Below are 17,393 nucleotides of genomic sequence, written 5' to 3'. Positions count from 1 at the left end.
TTGCTTTTCTCCTGTCGGACTCAAAGCGCTTGCGAGGCAGCTACTAGAGCGCACTCAGTAGGCAGTAGCAGTGTTAGGGAGTCTGGCCCAAAGACTCTTTACTGAATAGGTGCTGGCTTACTGAAGCCGAGATTTGAACCCAGGACTCCTACGTCAGAGGCAGAGCCCATTACACAATCAGCAGCTCTTTGCCAATAACAATTCCAAAACGCTTTCAGGTGCCTGAAAGTCAACTTAAAGTGAACCTCCAGACTAAAAATCGACTCGGCAGCACTGAAAAGTCCTGGTGTTTCTTTAACAGTTTCACAACATCAGAACATTGTTTCTCTAAGGGCCCTTTCACACCAGAGGACTTTATCGGCGTTTTAACGCCACAGCCGAAGTTGGCGTTTTCTAAGGTAAAATGAAAGTCCATAGACTTTCATTTTACCTTTCATAACTAACTCGGCGTTTTGGAGCGTTGCGTTTCAACGCTCCCAGGAGCTTTTTCAGGGCTGTTTACAGCCGAAGTTGGCTGTTGGTGTTTCAATGATTGTCAATGGAAAACGCCAACTTCAGCGTTTTCAAAGCGTTTTACAGCTGACTTGTTCACTTATTTTTATAGAAAAAAAAAATACGTTTTCATATGAGCTGTAAAACGCTTTCAAAACGTTTTGAAAACGCTATGTATTGGCGTTAAGCAAAAGGCTGACTTTCAGCCTTTTCTACCGCAGCCTCTAGTGTAAAAGAGCCCTTATACAAGCCTCATTTTTAGCTGCACAGAAGTAAACTGCCCGGGCATTTTTCCCCTGTTGCTGTGCAAAGCATGATGAGATTTCTGATGTTGTTGTTCTCGTTTTTACATTTTTGAATTTGACATTTGAAGCCTAGCGCATGCAGCTGGGAGGGGTTATCAGGACACAGGACAGTTGGAACTGTGTCTTATGCTCCCTGTCGCTTCCTTTTAACCAAAAAGATGGCTGCCCCCATGACAAAGATGGCAGCCCCCATGAATCACAAACATTTGCCTGTTCTTTTAAAACTTAAAATTAACATAACTAATGTAACGTAATGACAGAATGTTTGTTTAGGCTGAAGTTCCCCTTTTTAACATGGCAAGAGGGGACTCCGATATCGGGACTCCTGATCCCAATAGGTGCAGATCACTAATTCCAGTACTGTGGTTTGAAATACCAGGTCAAGTGAAGGAAGATTTTGTGTAAGAATTAGTTTACGGAATATGCACACGGAAAAAAAAAAGATTCCTGACTATTCGCTGTACTTGCCTAACCTCTAGTGTTGAGACCGTAGTCTCCTGCTGGTTCCAAGGATGGCCAATTCTGTTGATTCTGTTTGATCCTTGGGTCACTTCTAGTATTTCCATATTACAGGATACCTTCTGCTACCTTCAGCTGAGTTGATCAAGTTTACAGACATCAGCGCAGGCCACCAGCTGCCAAATATAGGCTCTTCAATTAGAGGCTGCCAGGCATCATGCTAATTACTTTCACTACTTCACTGATTAGTGAAGCTCCATTCACTTCACAAGTGCTGGAGGAAAAATGTTTGCCTTGGTTTCCAGGCTACTCTCTGCAGCCTGAAGCTTGTCTCTTCCTGTGTGCTGTACTTTTCCTGACCTTAGCCTAGCTTGGTGTAATTGCCTTCTTAAAACAGATGGAAATTTGCAATAATTCAGTTATAAGTGAACATTTGTGGTTACCCACAATGCCCTACTGAATATGCAAATTATCCCTTTTTGCCCTTGTGAAGCCAAGCAAGCATCCAGAACCGCTGGTTTATAGCAAGCCTATAGCTTTAAGTTTTACACAGCCATATCAAACCCACATGTAGACAGCCTACCCAAACTACTAGGAATGTATAGGGGGATAACAGGCTGTCTACATGTGGGTTTGATATGGCTGTGTAAAACTTAAAGCTATAGGCTTGCTATAAATCAGCGGTTCTGGATGCTTGCTTGGCTTCACAAGGGCAAAAAGGGATAATTTGCATATTCAGTAGGGCAATGTGGGTAACCACAAATGTTCACTTATAACTGAATTATTGCAAATTTCCTTCTGTTTTAAGAAGGCAATTACACCAAGCTTTGCTTTTTTAGTAGGAGGGCTTTTTGGGTCCTTTTATCCCCCTATACATTCCTAGTAGTTTGGGTCACCCTGAGCTGCTTGGTTACTCGTTTGTTCTCGTCCAAGCCCTATTTCATACAGCCTTATCAATCCCTGCCATGTACTGAGGAGGACCAAAAGTCCAAAACAGGCTGTCTACATGTGGGTTTGATATGGCTGTGTAAAACTTAAAGCTATAGGCTTGCTATAAACCAGCGGTTCTGGATGCTTGCTTGGCTTCACAAGGGCAAAAATGGATAATTTGCATATTCAGTAGGGCATTGTGGGTAACCACAAATGTTCACTTATAACTGAATTATTGCAAATTTCCTTCTGTCTTAAGAAGGCAATTACACCAAGCTTTGCTTTTTTAGTAGGAGGGCTTTTTGGTTCCTTTTATCCCCCTATACATTCCTAGTAGTTTGGGTCACCCTGAGCTGCTTGGTTACTCCTTAGCCTAGTGCTGAGTACCCTGCCAAATGCATAGCAACTGAAAGTGAAGGCTCGGAACTACTCCCTAGTTAAAATGTAGGCATTTTTATGTGCCTCCATTGTACACCATCCCTGGGGGCTGGTTTACACCAAATCTGGTGTAGTGTGATGTAAGCCTAGTGCAGATGCTCAGCACACACACATTTATGACAATGGCATGCAGCATTGACATTTTTAGTTGTGCAATTTACAGTGAACACCTTGTATCAACACCCAGATGTGTTGTCAATACCATGTAATGGCATTGCATCCATTAGAGCGCACTGCTTGATGTAATTTGAATGCACAGCTGATGCACTGGCATAATACTTGTACAGCATGGAATTTGCCCAGCAACTGACTTGCTGACAGCACAATCACTGTCTGCCAGCATTTAGAGTGGCTGCTCTTGAGTTAATTCACTTTCCTTTGCACCAGTCTTGATAGATCAGCCCCTTTGGCTCATGTCTGCTATTAGGCTTTCTGAAGACCTGGTGGTTTCTCAAAATGCCTAGTCACAATCTGATAATTCTAGCTGGTTTCCATAAACTATGGCAGGTCTTGTTGGTATTGCTTTATAGTACAGTACTCAAATTAACGTTTTGTATCATCTTTTTCAAAAGTGTCATTTCCTTGTGGTGGTTTATAAACATGGACTATATTTACAATAACTGGAAACTCACTTAGAATAATTTTTTAGACAGAGGATTTCATGTTGCTTTGACTCGCCGAGCTGTTGTTCTCTTGAGGAATTAGGCCATGAGGGGAGGCAGCTGCCAGCTCCAGTGACCAGTTTGCTTTGGGCTTAGGTTAAGCAGCTCAACACATTGACGCAGCGTTTCAGAGAAGGTGATCAGAGGAGCCCCTGTCCCCTCCCATCCATCTAATCCCTTGATTTTGTGGAAGTGACAAACTCCATTTTGGCCTGCTATAAAGTATGATGTGAAGACACTGTGAAGCCGCCTTTACTAATATTTGCGGAATGATTTATCTCTGATTGTCCTCTTTGGTATACTGAAGGCTTCAGGGATGGAGCTACCTCCTAGCTTTCAATATTCTATGTGAGATTTAGTCCTTATGATCTGTGAACACAATCTGCTTATCTATCCAAGAACGGTTCTTGACCCTTCTATGGCACTGTGTCTTTAGCAGTGATGGACAACATAGGTAAGATTTCTTTTTAAGTATATTTTGGACAAATGATCATTTATGTAGCTTCGGTGTTGGTTTTCTCTCAGTGAAGTACTGCAAGTCTTTTATGACCTTGTTTTGAGATTGTGTACAGTTACAGTAGATCACAATAATCATATTCAATATGGTGAAACATGTAGACTATTGTAAGGAGTCTGCTTTCTTACTGTTCTTATAAGCTGTGTATTCAACAGAAGGAGATCTGTGATTGATCGTGATTGTGCTGATTTTAAATGTTTGATGGCATCAAACCTATTCTAGGTAATGCTACTAATTAAACCATTTGTAAGATGTCTTTAAGTTCTCTGAGCAAACGGGATGTTTTTCTTGTGTGTCACTGTGCCACCAGGCTATCTAGGCAATGGTTTCCTTTTAAGTTCGTCAGATTTATTCTAAAACTTAAAACAATGGCTTTCTTTAAAAAAACTACTACTATAAGCAAATGATTCTGGCTTTTCTGTCATTAAAAAAGTTTTACTGGAAAGCAGTCTCGTTTTAGGAACCCTTGCTGTTCTTGTAGTCTCTGCATAACAGTGTTGAGTCAGCAGAATTGTGGAGAGGGCCCTATACTCTGGTCTAATATAGCCCTAACAGAGAGGAGCACATAAATGTTATATTAATCATGCAGTGGTTCCACTGAGATATTTTGCAAGGATTATGGTAGTTTAATAACTGTCACAGTACCTTTTTTTTTTTTTTATATATACTACACTATGTATATGATTTATTACTCAAGGTGGCCACTAATGATCCAATCTTACCATTTCTATATAATATAAGGGAACTGCTTAAATTATCCTTTCAATATATTCACTCAATTTACCCTTATACTACATAGATTTGGTAAAATTGGATAAAAAAATTTGGATCATTAGTGGCCACCTTCAGGAAATGTGCTTCGCCAATCAAATCACTACAATATGTGCTATGCCATAAATAACCTAATGGGTTCAGAAAAGAAAAGAATCAGCACAGTCTGTTGTATTAATGTATAACAATATTTATTAGGTCAACAAGATCAAACCTACCGTATATAAAACCACTTAAAATGACAATACACCATATCCTCTCCTGATGCATCATTTTCTATTACATAAAGGGAACCTTAAAGCAAGAGGTATATGGAGGCTGCCATATTTATTTCAGTTTAAAGGAATACTTAAGTCAGCTAAAAAAAATGACACTTACTCACCCGGGGCTCTCCTCAGCCCCGTGCAGGTGAACGGTGCGCCCTCGCCGTGTCCCTCCGATGCGCCTGGACTCGCTGGCGGCCACTTCCGGTGCGGCCGTCACCGGCCGACAGGCTGGGAACGAGGCTTTTTAGCCGCGTTCCCGGCCGCAATAGCATTATAGAGGGCGCTATTGCGGCCGGGAACGTTTCCAGCCTGTCGGCCGGTGACGGCCAAACCGGAAGTGGCCGCCGGCGAGTCCAGGCGCATCGGAGGGACGCGGTGAGGGCGCACCGTTCAGCTGCAGGGGGCTGAGGAGAGCCCCGGGTGAGTAAAAGTGTTTTTTTTTTAGCTGACTTAAGTATTCCTTTAATACCAGTTGCTTGGCTGTGATGCTGATCCTCTAATACTTTTAGCCATAGACCCTGAAGAAGCATGCAGCATGTCAGGTGTTTCTGACATTATTAGCGGCATGCTTGTTTCTGCTGTGATTTAGACACTACTGCAGCCAAATAGAGCAGCAGAGCTGCCAGGCAACTGGTATTGTTTAAAAGGAAATAAATATGCATTTACTTCTCACTTCAGATTCCCTTTAAAGAGGAGCTTTAACCAAGGATTGAACTTCATCCCAATCAGTAGCTGATACTCCCCTTTCCCATGAGAAATCTTTACCTTTTCCTGAATAGTGGGCTCTGTGTGGCTGATATTGTGGTGAAACCCCTCCCATAGTGTGATGTCATTACTATGGTCCTGACAGTTTGCTCTCTGTGACCATTGTTGCGTTGTGGGAAATAATGTCTTTTTCTAACTGTAACACCCCTCCACCCCCCCTTGTTCTGCGGACCTCGGAACTCAGTATCCTGTGCCCGGAGTAGTATCTCCTTGCTCATTAGTTTGCATCTTAAGCACCTGTATGCGGTTCCATTACATTTATCGCTAGCTGTTGCATTTTATGGTTTTTGAGATTTATAAATTTGTTGATGTAATTTAAATGTTTTATATGCACTTTATCCACTATTTATATATTTATTGTGTTTGTATATAATATATATTTACACACAGTATTATTTATACAGTAGACTGTGCTGATGAGCCATGCCTTTTCTCTTTTTTGAGTGATGTATCGGATTTATACTATAAACTTGATTACTTTAAAAAAAAAACCACATTATTTAAACCTTTTCGTACCGCACATCTCTGGCCCCTTAAAGTGTACCAGAGACTATGTAAAATAAAACTTTTATACATACCTGGGGCTTCCTCCAGCCCCATGCACATGGATCGCTCCCACGCCGCAGTCCTCAGCCTTCAGTATCACCGGTACCGCGTCCCATAGCTCTCAGCCTCTCCAGAGGCTGCCAGAGAGAGGCTCAGCCTCTCCAGAGGCTGCGCAGACTGGCTGCGAATTGCTGAAGTTTAAGGACCCGGTACCGGCGATACAGAAGGCTGAGGGCGGCGGTGTGGGAGTGATCCATGTGCACGGGGCTGGAGGAAGCCCCAGGTATGTATAAAACTTTTATTTTACATAGTCTATGGTTTCCTTTAAGACCCAGAGACATCTTATCCACACTTGACGTACTGTGATTCGCTCACTGTAATTGGCTCCTGATCAGCGTACGGAGTTCAGTTGTTACTAGGGCAGCTGAGTGAGTGGCATGCAGCGGCAACCAAGCAACAGGACCGTGTAGCAGTGAGTAGTTGAAATCTATGACCTGGCAGGGATAATGGGCCATAAATAGGGCATAGATTTCAACTACATAATGACATCCTGTGAGTTACCGTAATTTTGTTTTGCTTATTCCATAAAGATATATGGACTATATAAAATATACAAATATAGTGCTTTGAATAAGGGTAAAATTATGAAATTTGTGATACTAGGCCATTGCACTTAGCATTATGGTCATTTACATCAGTTTTCTAACTGTCTCCCTTTCTAACTTTTATATAAAGCAAATAAAAAATTATGCCAATCAACTACAGTAATTATACTGGTTTAACATGACCCCAAACTAAACCTTGATACAGGTGCCCATATGTGGTGCAATTTTTGGATAAAACAGGAAATACGTTTGTTTTTCTTAATCGAAAAAAAAAAATCTTTTCAACTTTCATTCGATCGTTTTTGTTGAAAAATGGAACATTGAACATTATTGTACCGTGTATGGGTACCATTAGAGGCATACATTTAAAAAGGGCGCAGGGTGAAGCCTCTAGTAGAATACTGCCGTTATTCTACTACCACTTTACCTAACCTACCTGCCTTACACTGGCCATAAAAACAGTCCATTTAGCGGAACAGATGTGAAAGAATCTTATGTCAATTAATAGGATTCGTTTACACTGCTTCACTGGAACAGGCCGAACGGACCACAAGTTTGGGGAGGGAGCTATTTTCTGGATCGACTGCTGCGTCTCATTCTCCGCTCGATAACGGAATGGAAGATTTCAGAACAGTGAGGGTCACAGATCAGTTTTTGATCTTTGCAGTGTGAGGCCCCCTGCACACTGCATATCCGATTTGCCATTGCAATATTCCCTGGATGCTATCAAAACAAGAAGAAAAACTCAGAAAAAAAAGTGTAATGCTGTACCTATTAAAAAACACAGATCTGAATCGCATGTAATGTGCAAGAGGCCTGAACCAGCCCTAAAGCTCCCCCTACCTACTCCTGACCCTAACCCTCACCTCATTATACCCTATGCCTACTGCTAACCTTTCCCACCTGCGCATTACTTTCTATCAGCTGTATGGAAGGCATCTGGCATTGTGGCCTATGTCAGTGCCCATATTATCTGGCAGTAGGGATGGCAATGCCTAGGATAACTCACTGAGAAGCATGTGATCAGCATATAGATTTTAAATGCTCTGATTTTCCGGTCATCACAGCTAATCAGAACTTTACAAATCAGCTGATCACATGCTTCTTCATGAGTTCTCCTAGGTATTGCCATCCCTACTTGGCAGCTGTTGGCACCCAATTTACCTGCCTTGAACCTTACTCATATGATTGTTTTATAATATAACTGCATATGCACAGGTTAAATCTGGGAGTATTATTAAGCTATGTACACAAACTAGATGGTACTTGGCCTCGGGGTGTCCCTTTGCCCTCTCTGACTGCATATTGCAAGAAGACTTGATGAGGAACCGTCAACATTTTCTTTTTTTGTAACAGGTTTGCCACACTATTAGGATTACTAAGAAAATATTCTATTTTAAAACTGCCAGAAATGATTGACAAGTTAATGTCCTAGGATATAATGAGATTGCGCCAATGGAAAGCTGTGCCCACTTAGCTCTCTTGGCAGTGAACAGATTTTCTTTTGATGTACAAAGGACAGAAGATAAGATCATTTGCAAAGCAGTGAGCTTATTAGGGTTACTGACAGTTTCACTGATCCTGACCAGCAGTGTGTGTTGTGTTTTTCATTTATGCACAGCTCCCTCAGAACAGAATATGAGATACAAGGCAACCATGAAATACTGCTCCTATAAGGAACTACAGTATTAACAACAAACAAACAACAAACACAGAACATTTATATCGCGCTTTTCTCCTGGCGGACTCAAAGCGCCAGACCTGCAGCCACTAGGACGCGCTCTATAGGCAGTAGCAGTGTTAGGGAGTCTTGCCCAAGGTCCCAAGGTATTAGAATTTGTGATTGAGGGTGGTCATACACAAAAAGTGCTCAATTGTTTTTTGGTGTAGTAAGTTCTGGTGCCAGATGTCGGCAACGCAAGCTATGCATTCATGTTTTATTTGATGTTGTTGGAGTCTTTCCACCAGTAATACCCTGATTTTGTTAAAGGAGTTATCAGGCAAAAAAAAAAAAAAAGTTTTAACTTACCTGGGGCTTCTACCAGCCCCATGCAGCCATCCTGTGCCCTTGTAGTCACATAATCCGAACATTTGTATAGCGCTTTTCTCCTTTCTGACTCAAAGCGCTCAAGAGCTGCAGCCACTGGGACGCACTCAGGAGGCCACCATGCAGTGTTAGGGAGTCTTGCCTTGAACTCCTTACTGAATAGGTATTTGACCTAGCCAGGATTTGAAACCTGGTCTCTCATGTCAAAGGCAGTGCCCAGTACACTATCCAGCCACCACACACTTACTGCTGCTCTGGTCCCTCTCCGTCTGCTGGTTGAGTTTTTGCCGAATTTTTACGCATTCCCACTGGTGCAGGAACATTAACACATACATTTTTACGTGTTAGTGGTTTAACGCGTACATTTTTAAACCACGAACTCGTAAAAATGTATGTGTTAATGTTCCTGCACCAGCGGGAATGCGCAAAAATGTACGCAATGCGGCCCGCCGACCCCGGGGTCGGCAAAAACGAAACTAGCTGACGGAGGGTGACCAGAGCAGCAGTGAGTGACTACGAGGGCACAGGATGGCTGCATGGGGCTGGTAGAAGCCCCAGGTAAGTGAAACTCATTTTTTTTTTTTTTTTTTTTTTGCCTGATAACTCCTTTAGCAAAACTTTATCCTTCCCCTGCTGTATGACAAACCCTTCCTCCATGAGGGATATGGAGGCTGACTTGTTTATTTCCTTTTAAATGCATATTCATGGCAGACCTGCTGATCTTATGCCTCTAATATTTTAAGCTATAGACCCTGAACAAGATTAGCTGCATGCTTGATTCAGGTGTGAGATTTAGACACTATTGTCACATCAGCATGGCTGCCAGGCAACTGGTATTGTTTAAAAGGCAATAAATATGGCAGCTTCCATGGGTCTCACACCTCCGGTTTCTTTTAACATTAAGAGTAATTTCAAACAATGTTCATTGCTTTTCTCTGCATGTGAAAATACTCCCGTAGGCCCTCATGCAGAGTGCTAGTATGTACGGTATACCATGCACGTAAGCATATCTACCACATGTAACAAGAGTACTGGGAAGCACACTGATCAAGACAGAGCAATGATGCAGATTATTAGGCAAGGTTGTAAATGGTGACAGTCCCAATGTAATTCAATGTGCTCAAGACAAAAGGACAGGCTGTGTACACATAAGTAGAGCAAGAGAAGTCTGGCACTATTGTACATGTATTACCAATAAAGCACAAGTGCATTCATCACAAATTTAGATGTAGAGTATGCAAAAGCAGACAGTGTACTTATCGGTTTGGTTGCACTGGGTGCAGAGATGTGGCAGTGGGCAGCGGAGAGAAACATAGCTCCTGGTAAGGCCCGAGTATGCACATGGTGCACGGTGGCTTAAAAAGATAAAGATACGTTAATTGTCTTCCCCTAAATTTGCTCTAGACTACAATGGACGTGTAACTCTGCTAGGGTATTAGATTGTGAGCCCCTCTGAGGGACAGTTAGGTGACAGTTACTGTACAGTGCTGCGGAAGATGTCAGCGCTATATAAATACTGCCTGGATGTCCTGAAGAGGCGTGGTCACACGTGAAAGCAGCTTATGTCCGCTATTTGTAATCTTTTCCGTGTTTCAAAAGCATTGAATTGCTCTGAGACAGATTTCATTCTTCTTGTGTGAATTCTACGTAGATGCTCAACTATAATGAAAATGATAATGATACAGCATGCACAAATGGCAGCTCTGCATTCGGGGCCCCTGCTGTATATCACTTGCAGTATATCACCCGAGGATAAGCCAACCCCACGCTTTGCACCCAAAATTTGGGTGTCAGAAAGTCCGCTTACATACGCTGTGATGTACAGCAATTGTACAGTTGGTGTTACACAGTGCACAACTTAGCCTGTCTCCTAATGCCTAAACTTAACTTTATAATAACTAAACCGAATACCCAAACTTCTCTCCTCTGGCTGAGGATTTGACTGTAGCCGAGTGCCAGCACCCTGTCCTGTCACAACAAATCCATCTGCTTGCATTATGGGTCCTGTCTCTATTCTGCTCTCTAGCATGTAGAACTGGGTGACTCTCTGGAACACACAGCATGCATGCTGTTCATGTTCCCCATCCATACATGAAGTTGGACACAGTCATGTGTTGAGATGCTGATTTCAAGTCTAAAGATCTTTAAAAGTATTTGTAGAATAAAAGCTGTTCTGTTCATCAAAATAGCAGCAAAATACAGTTTTGTATATCTACATGGAGCGATTTTATTTCTCCACTTTGTCAGAGTAGCAGGAAATGAGATAACCTATGGTGGGTATAAAGGAGGCATAAGGGTTATAATAGTATTGTAAAGTCCAGGTGTTGAAAATGCATATCAAAGGGTCCTGATCTCCTCAGCTAACTAGGTAGGAGTACTGTTGCCAATGCCAAGGTTGTAAAGAAGAATGTGCATTTACTGTCAGTTTTGGGAGTTGCTTTAGCTGCAGATTGAAATAAAATTGTTTTTTTTCTTATAACCTGAAAAACTGATAGAGTTGTGTGTCTTTATAGTAATTTTAATAACAAAAGTGGAATATTCTTGATTTTAACTCTACCTTTAAAAAAAATAAGTTGGAGGGCTAGCACTGTCTTGTTGCTTAGGCTACATTACCACTGTGTTCAGCATACGTCTTGCAAGACGCGATGCTCACACAGCTGTAAAGCGTCTCGCATCCGAGTCCTTTTAGGATTTGGACAAGGTATGCGAGATTATGCTGCATGCCGTCAGATTTTTCCTCACTTATGAATTCAGATGCTCCGTGTTGACTTAAACAGGCTGTCAAATCACATCGTAATTTGTGGGCCAGGAATCGGACCGTAATCGCTGCAGTGGAAACCTAGCCTTACTGTGAACTCCTCCCCTTCCCAGGTGCAAATCACTAAGGGCCTTTTTCCACTAGCCTGCGATTTGCGATTTGATTCTGATCGCAAATTGCAAGGTACATTAAACTAATGGAAACTGCAGCAGCAATTTCCATTAGTGCGATCCGATTGTGATGCGATTTTGGTCAAATCGCAATCATTGTTCTGCCGCGTTTTGTATGCGATTGAGCTGTACTATGAGTACAGTAGCTCAATCGCATGGTGGAAATGAAACGCGATTGCGATCGCGATCGGAATCGCGATCGCAATCTCGATCGCATTTCATAGTGGAAAAGAGCCCTTTCTGTGGAGCTAGGAACCTGTTCCCACTAGGGGTTCTAGGGCCGCCTTCTGTCTTCTACTCTCACACATATGAAGATGTTCACCCAGCAGGGATCGTGACTCGATACCTTGGGGCGATGGTTTGGGTCTAAGGCTGTATAGATGCGTAGGTAGCTAACTACTCATTCTGTTGCCATGCAGAGAGAGGAGGGCCAATGAAGTGGCATATGTGGGTGGAGAAGTAGGAGAACATTGACCACTACCAGTGCTTGGCCGAGTCGAACCGCCAGGCATATCAACCGCTGACGCAACAAATGGGGGCTGGGGCCACAGTTCACACATTAACATTAGTATCCAGAGGCTTCCCTCTGCTGAGGTATGTATTGCACTTTTTTTTTCTTACCCTGCTTCAGGTAACCTTTAAAATCAAAACTGTTAGTCTTTGGGCCAAGAAAAATAAATTAGTCAGGCATTTAGACCTTTTTTCTTTTTCTTTTTCTTCTTCTTCTTCTTCTTCTATTGCTGCCTCTCTTGAAGAGATTTTCCAGCTTCCTTACTAAATAAGGAAATATTGTATACCAGGGGTGTAACTAGAAATCACTGGGCCCCCCTGTGAAACTTTGAATGGGGCCCCCTCCCGCCAACCCACCCCCGCTTTCTGCACAACTAAACTGAGAACCAATGTTATTCAATTGGCTAGAGCATGTTTTGCCCATGCAGATAAAAACTGACAGCAGTGAAGGATTGCAGGCATTTTCTCTGTCAATTACATTAGTTGTGATAAAACGTGCATGTTTTCACTCATACAGACACACATGGTGTACAGAAAACGCACACGGAAAACTGACAGACGAGAGTGCTCCTAGCTGCAGCTTATTACACTCGCTCTGTCCATCTCTGATGGAACAGAACTGGCTCTGCAGACTTCTCCAGCATCACTACAGAACACAGCACTTGGGGAGGGGTAGAGAGGTTTTGGGCTGGGCGCTGTACAGAGGAGCCTGCTGCACACTGAATAGGGACTATCTACAAATCTCTGTCTACAACACTTTGTATGATTTGTTATCAGTAGCTGAGCAGATGCAGTCATTAGAACAGTTGTGCAGAGAATAGAAAAGTTTTACTCTCTGTACCCTTAGTTGTCAGTCTCTCAGGAGGGGGCCCCCTGTGGCTTCTGGGCCCCCCTGCGGCTGCATCCCTTGCAGGGTCTATTGTTACGCCCCTGTTGTATACAAATGTTCAGATAGAGAAAAAAAAAAATGGTTCACTTCTTACCTCAATATTTTGAAAGTCACAGAGGGTATCTCACAGCATCAAGTGCAGTATTTTGCACACTAACGCCTTTTTTTTCTTCTATACTGTTAGCTATAGAGCCGTATGTACGGATGCCTCTACACTAGATGCTCACAGTACGTCTTTCTCACATAGTGGGCTGAGGGAACCCATAATCACCACTCCGTTATTAGCTGCCTGAGATGTAGGCACAGTCATGTGCAAATGAGCAAAATAGCAGGTCAGCTGCCAGACATCCATTTGTTTTCAATGACAGAGTGAGGCTTCTGTTTGCCAGCAATGTCAGATAACGGTACCAGGCACTATGTAGCTGAGTACAGACTTTGATCCTCTAGTAGCTAGCTTGTTAACTGATGAGAGGAACTTGTGCCCTTCATCAATTATCCTGACACAGTGGCCTGATTTGTTTGCTTTTTTATAGAGGTCTCTAGCACTCTGTACTTTTCCTGAATAGCATTTTGCATTTGTTCCTAGTACGCTTTCTAAAGCCATTATTTGTGTAATAACGGCAATGTATGTGGACAAGAACAATATACTGTACTCAGCATCTTGTTCAGTGAATCTTCTAACCTAGCACTTTCATTTGCATTGCTAACTGAACTGACATACAGCCTTTTCATTATTTAGCTTTTTTTTTCCTTGCTATTGATTTCTCCTTGCCTAAAGCAGATAATAGGGAGCTCTCCCGAAGATGTGCATGGTCAGTGGAAGGAAAGTCACCCGTTGGTGTGCAATGAGTTTCCTTACCAATGCCATCCGACAAGTGACATTTTCATTCGTAAAAAAAGTCTAGTTACCCAGGCTGTCTACTGATTACATTATTTTGCAAGATCTGCTTAAAAATAAATCTATATTTGGCAGGTTACCTAGAATGAATCTGAGTTAAATTAGACTTCCAGCACATCAATGGAATGGCATTGTGTGTGGAAAGTCTGTACTTGCTACTGCTATCCCATCAGAGCCTGCATGTTTGTACTTTCTGAGATCTGCTTTGATATCCTTCCTGTTTTCTGTAATATTTTTTTCTTTCTTTTTGTTAATTAACCCTTTTCATTCTGACACTGGCTTTTTCTAGCATAGGTTCAATGTCCGACATGGGAAAAATTACTAGTGCTAGGTGGCATTGTTGCAGGACAAAATCTGGCACACTGACAGCCCCTTTAGATCAAATAATATTGGCATTGGCACAATTGTATGGGCGTGTTCACATGGATCACCATGCATTGTGATGGACCACGTTAATAAGTTTCTACAGTGCGTTTGTGAATAATGTATGCGATAACGTGCATATTGCATAGCGATACTATCAAAGATAACATGCGCGTTCTAATGTGTAGAGTGTGTGTTGCATCATGCCTGTGCTGAATTGGTTTTAACTAACACTATTTTCTTCAGACTTCATAAGGTTCTAATATGTGCTATTATATTCCAATCAGCTGACCTTTTGCTGACTGTTTTATATGAAAATAGTTGGCCTTTTTTTTTTATTTTGTCAATAAAATAAATTTTGTAGAAAAATAAAAAAAAAAGTGTGGGATATGACAAATCAGATACACTTCTTGATCTCCAAGTAGCAATCTCCCCATCAGCATGAATAGTGACCTCGCGTTTGTGTGTACTGTCAATAGGACAGAAAATCTGCTCATGTGTATTAAAGGACAACTGTAGTGAGAGTGATATGGAGGCTGCCATATTTATTTCCTGTTAAACAGTACCAGTTGCCTGGAAGCCCTGCTGATGTATTTGGCTGTAGTAGTGTCTGAATAACACACGTGGAACAAGCATGCAGATAATCTTGCCAGATCTGACAATGTCAGAAACGTGTGATCTGCTGCATGCTTGTTCAGGGGCTGTGACTAAAAGTATTATCGGCAGAAAATCAGCAGGTTAGTCGGGCAACTGGCATTGCTTAATAGGCAATAAATATGGCAGCCTCCATATCCCTCTCACTTCAGTTGTCCATGGAGGGCTACCCTGGAGATCTAGAAGTAGACAGATGAGGCAGGAGAAGAGAAAACAAGCATAGGGAGGAAGTATAGGGTGGTGCTTGGAATCAGGACCAGCTTTAAGAATTTGAAAAATGCCAAGGAGCCATGGACTGGAGGAGTATTTTTTTTTCTTATTCTTACCAAATAAATCAGGTTTTCTTAAGTTTTCTTATGTTGCTCTTACCTGGTATGTAAGGAATGCATCAGATCCTCTATTTTTTGGGTCGGGTCTATTTCCCCAATCCATTCCTGTATTTGAGGGTGAATGTTGGTACTTCCAATGCCTAGGTATTTACCTTTTTGGCAGCATTCAGTAAGTGTTTTTTAGAGACCATGGATTGTGATATGAGAGAGAGAGAATGCCGGCGTGCCAGGAGGCATATAATCCGTTATCGTAGGAATGATTGTTCTTAGGGTGCATACACACATCCAGTTTTGATTGGCCAATTTTACCACTCCCTTGTATTTTAAAGGGAACCTGAACTGAGTAAAATTATTTAAAGGTAACCTTAAATGTGGCAAAAAAATGACATTTACTCACCTGGGGCTTCCTCCCGTCCTCGCCGGCGACCACTTCCGGTTTCGCCGTCAGGACCCGACAGGCATGGGAACGCGAGTGATTCTTCGCGTTCCCAGCCATAATATCGCCCCCTATGCTGCTATTGTGGCCTCCTAAGAGTTTACCTACCTAATCTGTTCATAGTATTTTAAACGGTTGCCTCTCATATATTACATGGAGGTGGTAAAATTGGCCAGTCATTGGCTAATAAAAATTTGATGTGTGTGTTCCAGGCTTTGCATCTTACCAGTACTGTGTGAGTTTATTGCAGGACCAGAAAATATGTAAGAGGTCACAGTTGGTCTCTTTAGCATGTCTGGCCTGTTTTAAGCTATGGCAACTGAAATATGCTGAAAATTGTTAGGACTTGCTCTCAATTCCTTTCTTAGCTGGAGGTCACATCTCTTTCCTCAGGAGCATATTGTTATCTTTGGCATGCCTCATCTATTTTTTTCTGTGCCTAAGGCATTCTGCTTTGCTGTCTAAGGAGGAGCTTACATAGTACAAGCTAGTGATTTCAGAAGTAATCATATAAAGAACCTCCTGCACTGTCCAGTTAAATTGGAACTCCGTATATGTGAAGCTGCAGGTCACCCATCTCAAAATGTATGCTGGATCATTGATGAGCAAAACTTATAACATTCCAGTGAGAGATGAAAAGTCACCATTTTCCTAGATCATTTTATCAGTTTCGGAAACAAATATATTACCCAAAGACATAACATATATGTACACATGTTTAAATATTATGCTGTTATCTCATTTGCATAGATAAACGCACTAGCTTTTTAGACCCATATGATCCAAAAATTAAAAAGAAGCCATAGTCAAGTTATTTGTAGGGCTAATGTTTATCTCATCATGTCAACATGTCAAGTGCTTTTTCAATGCAACATGAATCAGAGTGGGCTCTATTCACAATACTTCTCATAAAGGACTTTTTTTAAATACCTAATTAATAAAATAACCTTTCAGCACATTTTCAAGCAAAATAATCACTCAAAGTAAGTTGTTCCTGATTAACTTCATTTCAAAATTCCTTTTCTTACCTTAATTATAATTTTGATTCTTTGAGAGCTTAACAATGTAACATAGATAAGGGAAACCAGGTGAAAAAGCTTTGTGAATCATGCCCAACGGGTTTAATACTGGAATATGAAAGTGTTGACCCCATAAGAACCTCCATAAGCTGGAGAAAGACTGGTACACGCTTTCAATTATGATTAGCCAAACACTGACCAATCGTGCCATCTCTATGTATTATGAGGGTTTACCTGCACCATCTGCTCATAGTATTCAATATCTGTTGACCCTCATATTACATGGAGGTGGTAAAATTGGACAGTGATCATAATTGAAAGTGTGTCCCAGGCTTTTCTGCTCCTGTATGTGTTCTGACAAGAGTGCTGCACATCCATCCACACTGCAATGATAAGAAATATCTCCTAATATCCAGTGCCATTTTTAAGGGCGGGCATAGGGGCTTATTGCTCAGGGTGAAGTGGAGGAGAGAGATTCGTGGCTGGCCTATGCAGAAAGCGCAGTAGAACGAGTTTCTATGAATGCAGGATGTCATCAGTCATCACATGGCCCACCGGCAGTTT

At 41.9% G+C, this 17,393-nt stretch overlaps 1 protein-coding gene across 8 annotated transcripts in view; it reads left to right on the top strand.

Moving 5' to 3' along the window:
• The window catches only part of MAP7 (microtubule associated protein 7), a 215,673-nt gene that overhangs the window by 99,260 nt on the left and 99,020 nt on the right, over positions 1-17,393 (top strand). The window contains exon 1 of one of the 8 annotated variants that reach the window (XM_068231652.1): positions 3,499-3,740. The exons of the other annotated variants lie outside the window; for them this stretch is intronic. Coding sequence (XP_068087753.1) covers positions 3,728-3,740 — 13 coding nt within the window. The 5' untranslated portion in view covers positions 3,499-3,727. Of the gene's footprint in view, positions 1-3,498; positions 3,741-17,393 lie in introns of those variants that run through there. 8 annotated transcript variants of the gene reach the window in all.

The sequence above is a fragment of the Hyperolius riggenbachi genome, chromosome 4, assembly GCF_040937935.1.
Source record: "Hyperolius riggenbachi isolate aHypRig1 chromosome 4, aHypRig1.pri, whole genome shotgun sequence".
Classification (NCBI taxonomy): domain Eukaryota; kingdom Metazoa; phylum Chordata; class Amphibia; order Anura; family Hyperoliidae; genus Hyperolius; species Hyperolius riggenbachi.
This window is presented reverse-complemented; position numbering and strand designations above follow the sequence as displayed.